This window comes from Orbicella faveolata, unplaced genomic scaffold (genome assembly GCF_042242905.1).
Source record: "Orbicella faveolata isolate gen_17 unplaced genomic scaffold, um_ofav_v1 contig_47, whole genome shotgun sequence".
NCBI lineage: Eukaryota > Metazoa > Cnidaria > Anthozoa > Scleractinia > Merulinidae > Orbicella > Orbicella faveolata.
In genome coordinates this window covers 22,868,146-22,884,553 of record NW_028301577.1, presented here as the reverse complement: position 1 = coordinate 22,884,553, position 16,408 = coordinate 22,868,146, and the positions used below count along the sequence as shown (strand labels likewise).

Here is a 16,408-nt window from a genome sequence, read left to right as displayed (position 1 = left end):
AACACGCATTTTCTTCACTGTGGCCCGTCAGTCGTCTGATAAACAGGCTGAGAGGTTTTCTTTTGTTGCTATTACGTGCACGAAGGTACGCGGGAATCTCCTCTGCAGCCAGTTCACCGAATCGTTGAACTCAAGGCTCTAGGAGGTTCTGGCATATAGAACACTCACTCGAACTGTCAGGGAAGTCAACTTGCAAGCTAACGTATGTTTGAAACATCCCACTGTCTTATAAAAATTTTACTAAGAGCGTGAAAGAAATTTTGAAATAATTATACTGATTATAGATTCTGTTACTCTCTAAATCTTTTCTATTTCTTCTGTTCGTCATGTGTGGTATGGTTCACGACCCTCGCTTCACGGTTTTACGGCGCCCTATTTCGTTCAATAAGTGGACTTTTGCCATCTTTTTGGGATCTGGGAAATTAAGGCCCCGTCAAAATCTACGCCAGAGGAATTTGAAGACGGAGGTTTCACTCTGAAAACTCATCAAAAGTTTTCCGTCCACACTACGCTGAAGAAATTGAAAACGCAACAGTCATCCCGCTCGGTCATTTTGGATGTCATGTTGAGTAAAACTCGCGCAAAGAAAAATCATGATTACCGTAACGGGGGTCGTTTTCTAAAAGCTCCGTTTTCAAAACGTTTTCCGTCCACACCAAAAGGTAAAGCCGGCGTTTTCAAATTCCTCCGGTTTGAAGAGCGTTTTCGAGAAGCTCCGTTTTCGTGACGGATTAGTGTGGACAGTAAGCCTAACCTAAGAAATAAAGCTACGTCTTCAAATTTCTCCGTTGAAAGAAATTTTGAAATAATAGAGATTCTGTTGCTGTCGTTCGTCATGTTTATATGTAGAGATTAAATTATTTCACGGCCCTCCTTTCACGGTTTCGCGACGTAATAGGACTTGCCATCTTTTTGTGAGTTGAGAAATTAAAACATCTGGGGCCCGTTTCTCGAAAGCACCGGAAACTTTTCGGGTCCGTTAAGCCATAGCAAAATCTCGAACCTTACGATTACCGAGCTGTTTTATTCGCATATTCTTAATATGAAGAGAGGTTTCCTTTATACAAGAAGTTTCAGGCGTATACACTTCTCCGAATTTAGATACAGATGAACTAAAAATGGCTTTACGGGCCCGAAAAGTTTCCGAAGCTTTCGAGAAACGGGCCCATGGTCGAAATTTATCGAATTCCTGGCGAGCAACGATTCAGAGTCCACCGGATTTTAGGCCCAAATTCCAACCAGGAGCTGTCTACAACATCGGGGTTACAACGTTCAATTCATTACTTTGGTAGAACATTTACCCAACACTTTTATTGCATTCTACCAATGAACGATATCCACTGGGTTAAGTTATTTTATTTGAAATTGAGACGTTTTGATTCAGAAATAACATTGCATCTTTGTATTCTTCCATTGAAAGTTTCTGTTTCTCAAAATATCATCAAATACTAATTTTGCTATACGTATGGGCCACTTAAAATCTGAAATTATATAAAATAACTATAATCTGGCTGAAATTGAAAAATTAATTAACTAGCGTTTTTTACTAATCACACTTTAAAGTTATATCATACACCGCCCTGATCCTAGTAATCTTTTAAATGTTTTCTGTTGAAACGATTTCTTGGGATTTATAAACTACACTTTTCACACAAGAGAGAAATAAAATTATCGCGCTATGAAAAAATGAAAAGTTTAGTTGTCCTTTTTCTATCTATCTCTTTGAGTGATCAACTCTCTTTTTGTTAGCCTGTTCCAGGCGTGGGTTGCTTAAAGAATAGTAGAAATAGCGAAAAAAAGAAATACCGAATTCGCGCTGCTCTCCGACTTACCGAATGCCTGTAACAAGTTGGAATAGGCAATCCTCGTAGCGGGTTTTCTTGACAATTAGAAAATACTCTCTAATTCATTAATTATAATACAGTACTTTGCTTCTCTAATAAACTGTAAGCGGGATATTGGATCGTTTTATATACAGTGGCTGTCTAAAGAAATCCTGTTTGATAAGTTGGGTCGTGCATCGTGCTTTGACTAGCCAATCAGAACGAAGATGTTGCCTTCTTAGCCAATCAGATGCGAAATCAAAGTAATTCATGATTTGGCGAGTATGAATTTTCCCGCGCTTTCCGCCTTAGACTGCAAGCAGTCGATTTTTGTAGGAAAATGCCTTTAGTCTAAATACTAACTTGATCGTTTCTAATAAGCTCCTTTTAAATGTAAACTTCCCCCTTCTCCAATTTGACTCTTGACTGATGAATTATTCAGATTTATCAGACTTCTAGATTGTGCCTGTATCTCTAAATGAATGTGTACATACATACAAAAAACAAAACTCAAGTGGTAAAAATGGAACTGTGAACAATGGTAGTTTTAACCGGGCTAAAAATTTCTCAACTGTCTTCACTCGCTGGTGTTTCTTCCTGAGGCTGGACGTCTTCACTCTTTTGTCCTTCTCCTTCTCCTGACGGTTCTTCAGCTTGTGGTTCCTCGGCCGCAGGATTCGATTCCTCAGCCGCCGGTTGCGATTCACTGTCCGCGGGTGGTGCATCTTCATCTGCGGGTTTCGATTCTTCGGGTGCAGGTTGCGTTTCCTCCGCGTTTTCTCCTTCGGATGGTTTCTCTTCTTCCACTTGCGCAGTCTGTTCACTTTCTTTTTGCGCTTCTGTTTCGCCTTCACCTACTGCGCTTTCTTCTGCTGGCTTTTCGGCTTCACTCTGTTCTCCTGCGTGTTCTCCATCAGTTTTATCTTCACCGCTAGTTTCCGCTGGTGGGGCTTGCTCTGATGTCCCCGCTTCCTCTTCACTTTCCTTCACTTGCTGATCACCTTCGTCTTTAGGAGCCGTGCTTTCATCCACGGCTTGGCTTTCCTGTACGACTCCTTCGTCCTTACTCGTCTCCTCTTCAGCTTGATTAGCTGGTTCTTCGTCGTGATCTAAAGGGATTTCCCGCAGTACTTCTCTCGATTCAGCGCCCAGAGGATCCTCTCGAGGTTCGGTCTCGTTTGCTTTCTCAGGGGCAGAGCTTTGTGGTTGATCTACCGCGGCATCTTGATCTGCAAGGAAACAAAACAGCCGTTTTAATAAATCAGCCGATTTGTCAAGAGTTGCATTAATTAAAATCCTCTCTTACTTTTCTTCGACTGAAAAGCATCGATAAACCGTTTAAACATAGCTGTATTCCCTTTCTTCTTTAACCGTTAAAGAGGGCGTAGGTGGTAAAGAATAAAACCTGCTCGTCTTCCACAACAAGGCTGCAGTGAAATTTTAACTTTGTAACTCGTATCTGTCATTCTTAATACTGAGATATCACTCGTTGACCAATGAAGATTCCCTTTTAAGAAAAGCTGACAAGCTGAGAGTTGTTCAGCTGTTAACATGTTCAATGCTAGAATTCAAATTAGTTGGCGATTACGATAAATTTACAATGAAGCACGTCGTACGTACTCAAGAACAATGTTATTTTACGTTCTGATACAGCTTTTCATACAAACAATATTTTTATACCAGTGCCAGTGAGTTGGCCAGTGGCCAAGGATTGCCGCAGCAAGCATATTGCCGACAGAATAAGAAAAAGTTCCAGAAGAATAAGCAAACACTCGAATAACCTACAATTCTATTGCCTTTGCAGCCAGCAACATAACTCAGACAACATGGCGTGGCAAAGAGAAGAACGGGATCGTTTCCACTTTAAAAAGTCGGCTAATTGAGTCACCACAAATAAAGCTCATATCCTATATACAGAAAGCACAATAGCTTTAAAACTGTCTTAGCTTTATTTTTCGTTTTTCTTTCATGTGTTTCTCGGTGTTTGGATACCCCGATGAAACACTCGCTCTCGTTTTGGAAATAGTACTTGAGCACCTATCGACTTTTTCAACGTGGAAGCAAAGACTGAAACGTGCTCGATAACTCGCCTCTGAACTATTATCCTATTTTTAACCCGGAAAAAGGTTGTCAAAATAAGAAGTTTCGTCTCGATATTAATTGCGGCTTTTAATCGAAACGTTAAAAAGTGCTTTGATAGATGGATGTCCGGCAGATCTACTCAAAGACACCATAAACTGGGGGTGAAATGGCAAAATGACCGACTACCGTAAGCCCAAATAGCGCTGAGGTTAGTTAATATCACTGACTCGACAGTGATTATCTCTCAATAATAGACACCGGTATCCCACATTGACTGTCACCCTTAGTGCCATTTCGTGTTTTAAACAGAATCTCTTGCATGCAAAATCGACCTGCAAGGTTTGGAAATTCTAATGCGATTGAGTCTCGTATTTGTCTTTACATTCTTTGCGAAAAAAAAATTGCTATTTCTCAGGAAATTTTGTTCCCACTGAGTTTTGCAATGGACAAATAGACATATGAGATAAAAAAAAAAATAATAACAATTTGTGGCGTTCTCCGTGTTCAGCTTCAAAACGTAATGTAACGTAATGGTTTTCTTTCGTAAGACTTTCTTTCGTTTGCCCATGGTTTTCTAGCAGGTAAAGCGCTAGAATTTTCCTCTTTTTAATTACATTTGGACAACTCTTTTATAGCGGTGTTATATTAATTTAAATATTTCACAGACGTTTCTGCCAGTTCTACCGAGATCATTTATGAATATTATGGCATTTGCGGTATAAAATGTCAAACACTTAGTCACTGATCCTATTTAGTTGAATGCACCATAAATAGCCATTTTTATTGCCGTAGTTTTTCTTTGATTGCTCTGTGTATTAGCCCTCTGCCGCCATCACAGAAATTAAAATACAAAACCGACAACGGTTCATAGGCGGCTAATTTGTTTAATAGCACACGTATCAGTGACATTATGCCTGCTGCAAAATTATTTCTTTTTGTTTATTTTTTTGTTTTAATAAGGGTTCTATTTTGAGGAGTAAAAAAAATTTGGTATGACCAATGGCTATGAAATTCTAATTAATTCAAACTTGTTTCAAACACTGTGTTACCTAGCACCTTCCTTCACTATTTTTCCAAATACTCTTTAGTCTTTAAACAGACTCATTGCTGTTTAAAAGCTAAAATAACACTATAGTTGAAAAAAACTAATTCTTAAACTGAGCGGGAATTGTGGGGAGACGCAATGAAGCGCGGACTGAAAAATGGTATCTCATAGAATTTTGGTCACTCCACTTTCCGAACAGTTTACTCGTCATAGCAACACCGATATCAACAGTTGTACGCAAATTAAATTAGATTCTAAGATTTTGTAGAAAAAGAATACTAGAATGCACGAATTTATGAAAAAATCCGCGTTCGATTTCACGCTCTATATATTTTGTGTGCCGATTTCGACTCCATGGCAACCGTTGTGTTTTAAACATTTCATTATTGTTGCGATAGAAGACTAAATATTATTATTCTTTATCATTCAAAATATATGTTGATTTTTTTTTCTTTTGTAGAAAGACAGTGGGATAATTAACTGAGTTTTCTTTCTTCTTTTAAGAGCTATCTAGACTAGCAACGGAAGGTTTGCTGTGATGGTAATTTTCTTGGATACGTCGATTTGTATTACAGAAATGAATTGTCTGCCCTTATGGGTTCATATTTGTTTACATGAAAAATGAAGTTTTGGTAAACATCAGGGAGTAAGGATCACCAATTCTGTAAAGAGATCAAAGGAGTTCATTTCGTCGCCGACTTTTTCATCGCTTTCTCAGTACCGGAGGCAAGGTTTCCTTCTTGGACACAATTCAGATTTTTTTTTTCAAAAAGGAATTAAGAATAAAACTGGTCAATGTCATTATAGCTACTTTCCGTGTTTCTCTTTATTGCGATGAGAGATAAAATTTACTTTTCGTGCCAAAACTAAAAATACGCGCTCTCCTAATGGTCATCTTGTTTGCAAAACTCTCTTATTAGTAATTTTTGTAGACACAAGTTTAACATACATGTCACAATTCAGGTGATAAGATTCTACAAACGCTATCAGTGTGCTACAGCGATTCCCGCTGTCGTGTTTTCAAACGCTCTGCGATTTTGCTTTCCTCCAACTGTTTCAAACAAAGCCATGTGACGAATGTATTAACTGTTTATTTATTTATGTGTGAGATGTTGCAAATGTGCTTTTATGTTTCAATTTTTGGAACCGGCAACCTTCAATTTTTACCGCAAAAATCACCTTTGAATTGGATGGATTTCGCTATAACTTTTAAAAGATATTAAAAACCATGATACAATTAAAAGCATATGGACAACATAAATTATGTGTATAGATGAATGTTCAATTTCTAAACCGCGAAAAAATATCACATTTCACCGTCGTCAATCTAGCGGCGATACTGATTGAAAATATAAGCCTTTTATAACTGACACTCGCCCGTGGCTCGGTTAAATGATTAAATGATTTTTCTCTCTGCTTAGTATATCATGCAGTAAACCCATGTCAAAGTTTGCCTACCTGTTCTGGGTTCATCGGCCTGACTGTCCTTCTCTTGAACGTTCTCCACTGCTGTGCTTTCGATCTGCGCTGGTTTTTGATGATCGACATTCGGCGAAGCGCTTGATCCCACTCCGGGGTTAGCCGTCGATTGAGCTGTTGTCTGAACTGGCTGTGGACTTGGCTCAACCGTTCGCGTCTGTCTGCTACCACCGCAACCCATGGTGGCTTAAACTACAAAATAGTGGTGTTCTTTCCTCTTCGTTGCCGGATGATCGTGTCTGTTCTTCCCTGATGTTTCTGCTCCACTGGTTCTTTTTACAGACAGGATACGGTTTGTCACGCGTGCATATGTTTAGATGCATCGTGTAGACGGGTAACCCACGATGTTTATACTTGTTTACATCGGTCACCTAGCAACAGCTGTCAACAGTAATCGATCTTTCGAACGGATGAATAACGCTGTTGCCAAATTGCTATGCAGAAAAAGCTTAACATAATAATGAATGGCGCAAGTTGGTTGTTTTACAAATCCAAATATACATTGTAAACCAAGTCACTATGTAGTCAGTTGTCTCTGAAATCGGCAAACGAATTAATAGCCTTAAATTGACATTGTGGGATTAATGTTATTTAATTTTGGACTTTCTTTTGACAGCTCATAACCTTGGCAACAAGGAGACAAAGGAACCTTCTTCTGACCACTTGATGCAAATTCAAAGTCGACAACCAGAAAGTTTATGTATTCCTTGATTTTTTGCCCTGACCTATCGACAAGCGACGACGGCGCGAAAACAAGGCGGCAAGAGAAGCGAGGCAGTGTTGAATGCCATGAGAAGTTCGCCGTCTCATTTCTCATTCTTATGGCTTCGTCGTTTGCGCGCGTAACACAATCGTGGGTTTGATCGTAGGCTGTTTCCTAGCTAACCGATTATTGTAAAGATTCTCTATTTGTCCACGCCACCGCGTGGGAACTTTTCTCACTGCGGCCAAAGGGGAAGGGGAAGTTGTGGCAAGCGTCCGCAGGGGACAGTTTTGTCCCATGGGTAAAACCATGGTTATATACATACATAGGCTCTTGGTAGATATTATGCCGATGTTAGCTGATGTTGCAAATGTACAAGACAGACATCACGTGACTTGCATGTGCAAACTCAGTGATTACTGAGCTATATTTTCGAATATTTTATCTACCAGAGATGTAAGATTTTCTTAGATCTAGTGACTTAGTTAGCTTCTCTCCGATTTTTTTCTTACGGGGAGGGCGGCTGAAACACAGGCTGCAGTGACTTTGATCTAGGACATCAAGCCCAGGACCTAAGGAATATCGAGTAGCTAATAATAAAAATTGATCAGCCGCACTGCCATGGTGATGGGCTCCTGGCAGTGTGTATACTAAATGAATATCGTATGAATGTTCTCCAGTGAAGAATAGATCGAAACAGAAGCTTATTACCCCATTCCGATGAGCTTCTTATCAGAACTAGGCTCTGGCTAGTGTAGACATCAAGCAGATCGTCCATGAAAACGGGTGTGTTTGGAGAGAAGGAAGAGATAAATCATGCTCAAAGTGAGAATTTGTTTCATCAAACAGGGTTATGCGGAAAATAGCGTCGCTTAATTCTTTTAGGAACTCTCTTTGGAAAAATATTTTTGAAGAACAGTAGCTTTTAAATCATTTTATTCTGTGATTTAGTTATACTTTTTGTATTTTAAATTGATTTTATCTCTTATCTATTGTATTTTTATTCGTTATATTATCTCATAATTATGCCATAGTTTTAACATCCGTATTGTACATAATTTTTAGAGGGCCACTGGTTTATTAGTATTTTTATACTATTTTAGTGCTACCCTCTTTAAATAAAGTCTTTACTTACTTACTTACTTACTTACTAGTTATATATTGCCTTATCAGGGGTTATCATTCAAACTCCGGGATTTTCTCAGCCGATAATTTGACAACCATGAAATTTTATCGCTACTTCTGAAGGGTATCTTTAATACTATCAGAACTCATGGGCTCCTGCAGAACTTGATCAGTAGCCTGCGATCAGACACTCTTGTTTATCCAAAAAAAAAGAACGCCAGATCACAGTTTGGTTTAGGCCTGGGAACTTGTAGCATTATCAAAACATCAGTCAACATGCAAGTCCTTGATCCTTTCCTGGACTACTCTCATCATTTCCATTCCACTCCTTAGAACTTGCAGTGGCGAATTTAGGGGTACTTAGAAGTTTTCCACCCCTCCCCCCAGCCCTAAGCCGAGCGAATAAAAGAATGGCCATTACTAACTGGTTCGCCCACAGATTTGTGTTTCGTTTTTGGTCCATTTCATAGATTTGGGTTTTACACTCTGACATCCTCGCTACTCGAACCAAAATCGATTTTCCCCTGGATTTCCGTCATACATTTACTGTAATTTTACCCTCGGTACGGTAACTCGAACCCTCGATGACTCGAACCTCCCGATAACTCGAAGCAATTTCCGTTTCCCTTCAGGTCATTTTCCATACAGTTTTACCCTCGATAACTCCTACCATGTCTGTCAATAAGTGACAAATCGAAACAAATAGGGTACTGTAGTCCAAAACATTAAATTTAATTTGAAATGTATTGTTCTATTTTAAGAGATGTATTGTTCCATTTTCACTCAGCTTCCCTATACTGTATAATTAAATTTGATTAAAATGTACACTGCATGAAAAGAAAAAGGAAATCGCCTGAGCTTTGTACCAGTAGCCTGACATTGTTCTCTTTAAACCTGTACAGTTCACTGTTCCTGGACACCTCCCTGCTGCTTTCCTTTGTTATATTTTTCAAATTACGTTACGTTCCCATTTATACAGTAATTTAGAGATGTATTGTTTTATTTTCACTCGACTTCTCTATTTTGTAATTACATTTGATTAAAATGTACACTGCACGAATAGAAAAACATTCTAAACACCGTTTTTTTTCCTTTTTCGCTCATTTGTACTCAACTCCCGATAATTCGAATCTTTTTCATTTTCCCTTGAAGGTTCGAGTTATCGGGAGTCTACTGAATGGTTACGCAACAGTGGAAATTACAAGGATTTGCATGGGAAAAACGGTTTTATAACATAGCGCGCGCGCTGGTCCTATCTAATTGCTATTGAGCCATCGTGGTAAAAAATCTTTATGTACGCACGGCCGTGCTCAATAAAATGACGTGTGCAGTTTCATTTCAGCTGCAAAATTTCCGTCGAGTTTAGTGCAATTTCCTTTTGTTTAAGTTTCGGCATTGTGAAGATTATTCTGAACAATCCGAACTCTACTTCGAGCCTTTGACTTTTATCAAGCTAAGATGTTTACTTAAACGTGAGTAGTTTGACTTTGTTTGTCTACATTTTCATCGAGTATTTTTGACTTGGTCTGCCTACATATTCATTATATTAATTCATTATATTATATTAATTTCGAAGAAACGAATTTTTCATTGACAATTTTAGAAACCAGGTTAAGCGTTTTCAGTCAACCGTTGCTCAACAGATTGTGGCGTGTTAAGATCCTAATGACCTTTGTGTTTCTTCACCGTGAATTGTGAGAAGTTTGTAGTCAATCACAAATAAAACATGTTTTAACACCCAAGTTGTTGTCGCCATGTTATAAAAGAATTGTTTCATGCTTTTAGCTGTGCTTATATCGAGTTATGGATGCACTTGGGAAGTTTGGAGAGCACTCAAGAAGCTAAAGTTGCTCTCGGCTGTCGCCTCGAGCAACTCTTACGCTTCTTTCGTGCTCTCCAAACTTCCCGCGTGCATCCATAACTCGATATACGCACGCTAAGTATGAACTAATTCTTAAATATAAACGTACCTCGCTTCAGGTGTGTGTTTCCTTGTTTCTGGTGAGGTTTCTTGGCCGATTTGGGAATCGGCCTAGGAACCTCACCGGAAACAAGGAAAGGGACGTTTAAGGGAAGCTTGGGGGAGGTTGTGGGAGGCTGGGGGAGCTTGGGGGAGCTTGGGGTACCTACGATTCAGTCCGAGGAAATCTGGAAACGAGGCGAAGTCGCTGGCAGAAATAGAGAATGCACGTGGGCTCATGGTGTAAATTCCCGCGAGATTTGCAAGGAAAAGTGAGTGGAAATGGATTTGTCGACTGAAAAGCAACATCTTTGGTTTATAAACTACTTTAATGGAATCTTATTTAATCCATACCCAGCTCACTAGCTCGCTTTCAAGGATTTAGTAATCCAGTGGTAGTTAATTATTCCCCGCACAAGCGCAAGCAATTCACTGGGGACGCGATGGAGTCCAGCTCGCTATTGTTCAAACTGCTTTGCAAAGAATAATTTTCAAGAGAACAAAAATTAACAGGTAAGTCACTAAAACAATAAGAGCATTGTCCTTATGCTCTATTCAAACTTCATTTGCACAAAGTTAAAGAACTTTTAGTATGGGGTAACAAAGCCCGTAATTAATCCTTAGTCTTGATTTATAAATAACCAAAGCCCTCAAGCTAAAATATTTTAGCCGAGACGCTTTACAAAGGTGAAAGGTTTCGTTCGCTAACCTTTCGTCGAAGATGTCTTATTTATTTACCATTATTGTAACATCACAGTTTCTCGTGTGGCTACTAGCTCAGTGAATGGTACTTTCAGCCAGAATCTAACTTTCTGAAAGTTCTTTGGAGTGATGGAATTATCTCCAAACTTCGTCTCGTGTGAGCGCGAGTGTGAAGGCATTTCTTACTTGGCATCTGAAAGAAAGACGCCGCGCAGGAAAGATGAGAGTAGTTCTTTGAGAAAAACCTTGTCCTCTTTTTGCAGTGAGCAGGTCAAGCCATCCGCAGAAGTTTTCTTCGCCGGTAAACCCGAAGGAGCACCGTCTTGCGAGCAGTTCTCAAAGATCGACTACACGGCCGAGTGTCGCAGTGAAATCAGAACAAATTCTTCTTCCGGGAATCTTCAGATGTCAAGCTTTGAACGGGCTTGCTATGAGGACTTCCAAACGTACATCCCAGAAATTGCTACTGAAACGCAATTTATTCATTCAAGCAACTGCTGTGAAGACAATCCAATTTATGGCTGTGTGTCCCCATCTGGCACAGCAGCCAGTCATGGCAGCATTTTAACACATTATTCCACTTCAAGTAGCCCCAAAGTCACACCAAGCACACGGCACTGCTTTTACAATGAAGGAGTTGAATATTCTGCCTGTGAAGCTAAGAAGAGTATGGTATCCAATCCACAGGGGAATTATCCCACATCCCATTTGAATGAAAATTTGTTTCCATGGCATCAAGAAATACGGCCCAGTTTACCTGAAAATCTAAGATTTTCCAGGAGTCCATATTCCAAGGCACAAACTGAACCATCACTGATTCCACCAAACAAGGTTGTGAATCATTTTCCGCAACCATTGTGTCCGACTGTGAGTATCCGTGTGGACATTTCTTGTCCTCTGTCTTCTTGTAACTGCAAGAAAATGTCATGTTGTTGCAGAGATTCTCATTCCAAATCTCCTGTACGACTTAGTCACGGAAATCTTCCTGGGAAGAGGAACCATGTGGCTTTCCGTCCAAACGTCTTTCAAACCATCCCTTCAGCAGGACTGAACACCAAGACGAATTCATTTGCACGTGAATTTGGCCTTGCACCTGTTTGTAGCAGTGGTTACAACGCAGATCTTTCAAAGTATCAAATGAAATCAGATTGCCACCCTGAAGCAAGTTTCAAGTATTTTAGTCAAAGATTTGAGTCAAATAACAATGGCTGCTTAGATATGGTGAACTTTGATAGAGAAGCACAGAATGGACATTGGATGGCTGATGATCAAAAATCATGTCAAAGACTTGTGTCTGATAATGCTGAAAAGAAGTTTGCATTTCAGAGTATAAGGGGTGAAACATTTAATCCAAGTGTGATAAAATATGATGAGAACACAAGATGGAATTTGAACTATACTCAGCCTGAGCACTTCTCTGTGAATGAAAATTCTAGCATTACACCAGAGAAGCATAATACAACAAACATGACTTTTCCGAGGGGAAGTCAGGCATATCAAAGAGAATTTTACTTTCCTAAAACTGTGGTTAGCTCATATTGCAATGGCCGTGACCTTGAGGGGACTAAGGACTGCACAGAGTTGATGCCTGTCAATCCAGAAATGATTTTTGGACAATGTAGATTTCAGACCACTGCGAACAACGTCCATGAAGATAAAAAATACTGTTACCCAGAACCAACAGGTCAAATGAAAACTTGGCAAAATTGTCCTAACCAAGAAACACCACTTCTTCAAGCTGAAAAGCCTGTGCACATGAGAAACAAGAGGACATTGAATGATACCTCCTTGGTAATGGAACCATCATCTCCCATTGCAAACTTGTCCAATTTAGTGGCAAAGATTCACCCTGACCATGGAAATATCATGACAGGAAAAAAGAATCCAAAACTAGAAGGTAATGAAAGTGTGCAAATTGAACTTAAGGGGCTCTGTAACATTTCATGAAGAATTTTATTTCATGTAGAAAATCCTCATTCGCATTGTTATTCCACAAAGTGGCTGGGTTTACGCCAACTCTGACTAAATGACATAAATGATAAAATAGTACATATCCAGGTACTGTACCCAGATGTCTTCTACAAATAATTTCACAACCTTTTCCATAAATAATGTGCTTCACCAGTGAAAAGTAGAAGGCGTTAGGGTCAGCAAGTGATAAAATTCAGATTTATCCCTATTTCCTTTAGTTAACGATATCACTTTGATATAAACCAGACAGGTGTTGAGAATAAAGAACATTTTTCTCGTTGTTCATTTCATGTTAAGGTTGAAGGTTTTTTTTATCTTGTTAGGCCAAAGAAATGAAATGTTTAACAAGAGACGTTCCCATTGTGTCTGTCCAAACTGTATCAGTGGTCTAAACAGTGGGTCAGGAAATATGCAGCAAAAGTCACACAGCTGTCATTACCCTGGCTGCGGAAAGGTAGGTTTCAGCACCAAAAATATAAAATAAAATAAAGAAGGGTACAGATCTTTGCATCATTTGAATCTGCTTAGTCAGAGGTACAGTGGCCTTTTGGTTAGTTCGCTGGACTCCAGATCTAGCAGTTTGGGTTCAAACCCCAGCTGGGGACATTGACATTATGTGGTGTTCTTGGGCAAACACCCTCACATGCACGTTTTTCAGGAGACCTTTTTCAGGTAATCCTTTTCTTCATTCTATTGTTGTAGGTTTATGGAAAGACTTCTCACTTGAAGGCTCATTTACGTTGGCATAAAGGAGAGAGACCATTTGTGTGTAACTGGGTGAGTCAGTACTTGACATTATTCTGGCATGATTAATGTGAAACTTTAATAATTGAACAGACCTCATAAAAAGCAGACACCAACCTCAGAAAGGCCCAAACATTTCTAATTTTCCCATATTTTCAGACTGTGATAAGTGTTGTTTCTGTAATAAACTGTGTTAAGCAGACATCTCTGTAGAGCAAAGAGTCCTATTCACTTTAACAATTTTTCACGTCTCCTGTAACCATTTTTAAGTCAGGATGAATGCAGGCTTTACTTCCCCTAATTTTTCTCTTTTTCCCAATGTGGAGCCTGCTTCCAAGAGACAGAATCAGCACTTGTTCAATGATAGATTTGATTTTTCTATTTTGTTTTTAGAATACTGGTGCTCGTCGATGTGGGAAGAGCTTTACTCGGTCAGATGAACTGCAGCGTCATTTGAGAATACACACAAAAGAGAAGGCCTACATGTGCACGATATGCAACAAAGCTTTTGGCCGGAGCGATCACCTAAGTAAACACCTCAGAACTCATGGAGGCAAAGGTAAAAAGGTTGTGCAGGAGAAGGAGGGTGAAGAAGATGACGTTGATGACACAAAATTGTTCGATGTGGAAGATGATGATGAGAATGATGATGTTTTTGAAGATGATTAAGAACAAGTGTATAATAATATCTTCGATGGCTGTCGGATGGTGTAATTTTTGGTAATTATGACATGTCTTTTGTGAGACTTAAGTTGCAATATGGCTCAGATTTGATTTACACATACCTAACTTTGTTATAATAACAAAGTAGCTAGTAAATCATAACTAGTCAAGTTGTAGATGTAGTACAGATGAAGATATAACATGCGTCACACATCACAAGCAGATATCATACTCTCTAAGGCAGCCTTATGTTGTGATTCAAAGCACCGTGAACACTTTGATTGGGTTCTGTCAGCTGAATTGTGCACAAAGCAATCACAATAAAGTTCAGGGCCCATGGACAAACCTCAAAACCACAAACTCATTACCGTTGCTGTCTTTGGGTTAGTTTTCATGCCTTATTGGCTCTTTCCTTGCAACACAGACATTCCATAAATATTTCTGGTGTTGGTAGTTTTCTGAGTTTCACAGTAAATGTATAAAAAGAATTTAAAGATGATTGCTCTCCTGCCTTACAGAAGTGGCTTTTCGCATGTACAGATTGTGCACCTCTCTGTGATCTTGTTACTTGTTCTTGAAATTGGTTGTTGACGTTATTGTAGTTTTAAATGTAAATATTCTTACCACTTGGCTTTTTCAGCTCTAACCACAAAGAAATATTACTGAGAAATTAGGAGACATGATGCTCCACAAAATATTTTTATGCAGCAATGCACAAGGCAATATTCTTGTAAGATCAGTTGCATCGTACTTCTCAAACTCATTAATGATTCATTAAGTTTAAACAAAAGAAATAATGACTGTGATGGTGTTTGTATATCTGATCTTAATTAGCGTAGATTTTTATGATTTTATTTCTATGTTTTCTCCTTTGGTTTAGTTTCAATTGAGAAGATATATCAAACACTCAAAGACAGTGTTTGACCACATTTCCAAACACCTTGAAGTTCCTCAAAAATACTCTGCTGCTCATCGTATTCTCAACTCTCTTAACTCGGCACCTTGACATGTGGTCAAACAAGGTCTTTCGTGTTTGATATTTTACTTCAAAATGTTTTGAGGGTTGCGAGAACTTCTCAGAGAAAACCTCACTGAGATTATAAAATTTGTTTAGCCTGCCTGCATGGAACTGTACGTCACCTCCTTCCAAGTTAAAATGGAGGGGATGGGCTCGGCTACACTAAGGCTACCTGCCAACAAGCTTAAATGAAGTACCAGCCCAGCATTCATCTCTGATTTCTATAGGATGAAGTGGACCCCCCACCCCATCCGCAATGGATAAAATGCAAGTTCATCACACAATTGTATGATAGTTAATTTTACCCTTAGAAAAAGGCTAACTTTATAAATTTTTGAACATAGAATTTTTGTGCTAAACTACGAAACAAATTGTCAGACATGACACTATTTATTGAGTATAATTTTGTACAAAAAGAATGTCAAAATATTCAGTTATTTTTGAGGGGTTTTCAAGTTAGAATTAGGTTATTAATATTTATAATTTATTTTCAATGAAGATGTATTAAGTCTGTTCAAATATTTTAGACCATAAAGAAATAACTGAGGAACAAAAATTTTGTCTTCTATAGTCAATGTAAAATATTTACATTTACTCTTTTTACTCTGCAGTTGTTGCATTTGTTGTATGAAGTCTGTAATGGTTGTTAGCTTCTTTTCAATGTTGTAACACATACAATAATTACAAAAAAAATTCTTGTTGAATTTATGTACTATATTTATTACTGACAGAATTTAGCCTATTTATATTGCACATCTTTGTTTGTAACAAAACTTAGCACTGCTAGAATTAAAAAGAATTTTCAAGAAATTAATCTTGTGCCCATCTTACTGAAGCAACCGGTATGTTGCCATCTGTGCTCACAAGAGCACAAACTAGTATGTTACCAACACATTGCAATAGGAGAATCTTTGTTTACAATATTTGCCTCATTACCATAAGCGATACAGTTTCTGATGGAGCTACAAAGAGATTAATACTGAATATTGAAAGGGCACAGCACGATCAACTGTTCCAAGGAATTTGAGCGCAATGTATTGCATACTTTTTGTGCGACGAGGGTTTAAAAACTCAAAATTTTACAAAGAATGTA

At 38.7% G+C, this 16,408-nt stretch overlaps 2 protein-coding genes across 4 annotated transcripts; one reads left to right on the top strand and one right to left on the bottom strand.

Annotated features, from left to right (window-relative positions):
* Positions 1-1,336: 1,336 nt before the first annotated feature.
* On the bottom strand, positions 1,337-6,610 carry LOC110061176 (uncharacterized). 2 transcript variants are annotated; one of them, XM_089280273.1, is made up of 2 exons: positions 6,409-6,610; positions 1,337-3,052 (listed from the first exon to the last, which is right to left on the bottom strand). In XM_089280273.1, exons 1-2 carry the CDS (start codon positions 6,608-6,610, stop codon positions 2,391-2,393), a joined length of 864 nt encoding a protein of 287 aa, XP_089136399.1. In that variant the 3' UTR covers positions 1,337-2,390. The 2 variants fall into 2 exon arrangements, with proteins under 2 accessions (XP_089136399.1, XP_020623678.1); XM_020768019.2 differs by lacking the exon at positions 6,409-6,610 and adding an exon at positions 3,130-3,252.
* A 249-nt stretch (positions 6,611-6,859) lies between these two features.
* LOC110045457 (uncharacterized) lies at positions 6,860-16,129 on the top strand. Of its 2 annotated transcripts, XM_089280265.1 has the most exons (5): positions 6,860-10,730; positions 11,183-12,816; positions 13,214-13,344; positions 13,593-13,667; positions 14,028-16,129. In XM_089280265.1, the coding sequence occupies exons 2-5, from the start codon at positions 11,325-11,327 to the stop codon at positions 14,301-14,303; spliced, it is 1,974 nt and encodes a 657-aa protein (XP_089136391.1). In that variant the 5' UTR covers positions 6,860-10,730; positions 11,183-11,324; the 3' UTR covers positions 14,304-16,129. The 2 variants fall into 2 exon arrangements, with proteins under 2 accessions (XP_089136391.1, XP_020606726.2); XM_020751067.2 differs by lacking the exon at positions 6,860-10,730 and having other exon boundaries at positions 10,905-12,816.
* The last annotated feature ends 279 nt before the right edge of the window (positions 16,130-16,408 follow it).

Excerpts from the sequence above, each read along its gene's own strand:
- LOC110061176 (XM_089280273.1), bottom strand. The coding sequence starts at position 6,610 with ATGGGTTGCGGTGGTAGCAGACAGACGCGAACGGTTGAGCCAAGTCCA. Across the intron at positions 3,053-6,408 it reads GGCCGATGAACCCAGAACAG|ATCAAGATGCCGCGGTAGAT; the intron begins GTAGGCAAACTT and ends GTTTCCTTGCAG.
- LOC110045457 (XM_020751067.2), top strand. The coding sequence starts at position 11,049 with ATGGAATTATCTCCAAACTTCGTCTCGTGTGAGCGCGAGTGTGAAGGC. Across the intron at positions 12,817-13,213 it reads AAAGAATCCAAAACTAGAAG|GCCAAAGAAATGAAATGTTT; the intron begins GTAATGAAAGTG and ends TTATCTTGTTAG. Across the intron at positions 13,345-13,592 it reads ATTACCCTGGCTGCGGAAAG|GTTTATGGAAAGACTTCTCA; the intron begins GTAGGTTTCAGC and ends CTATTGTTGTAG.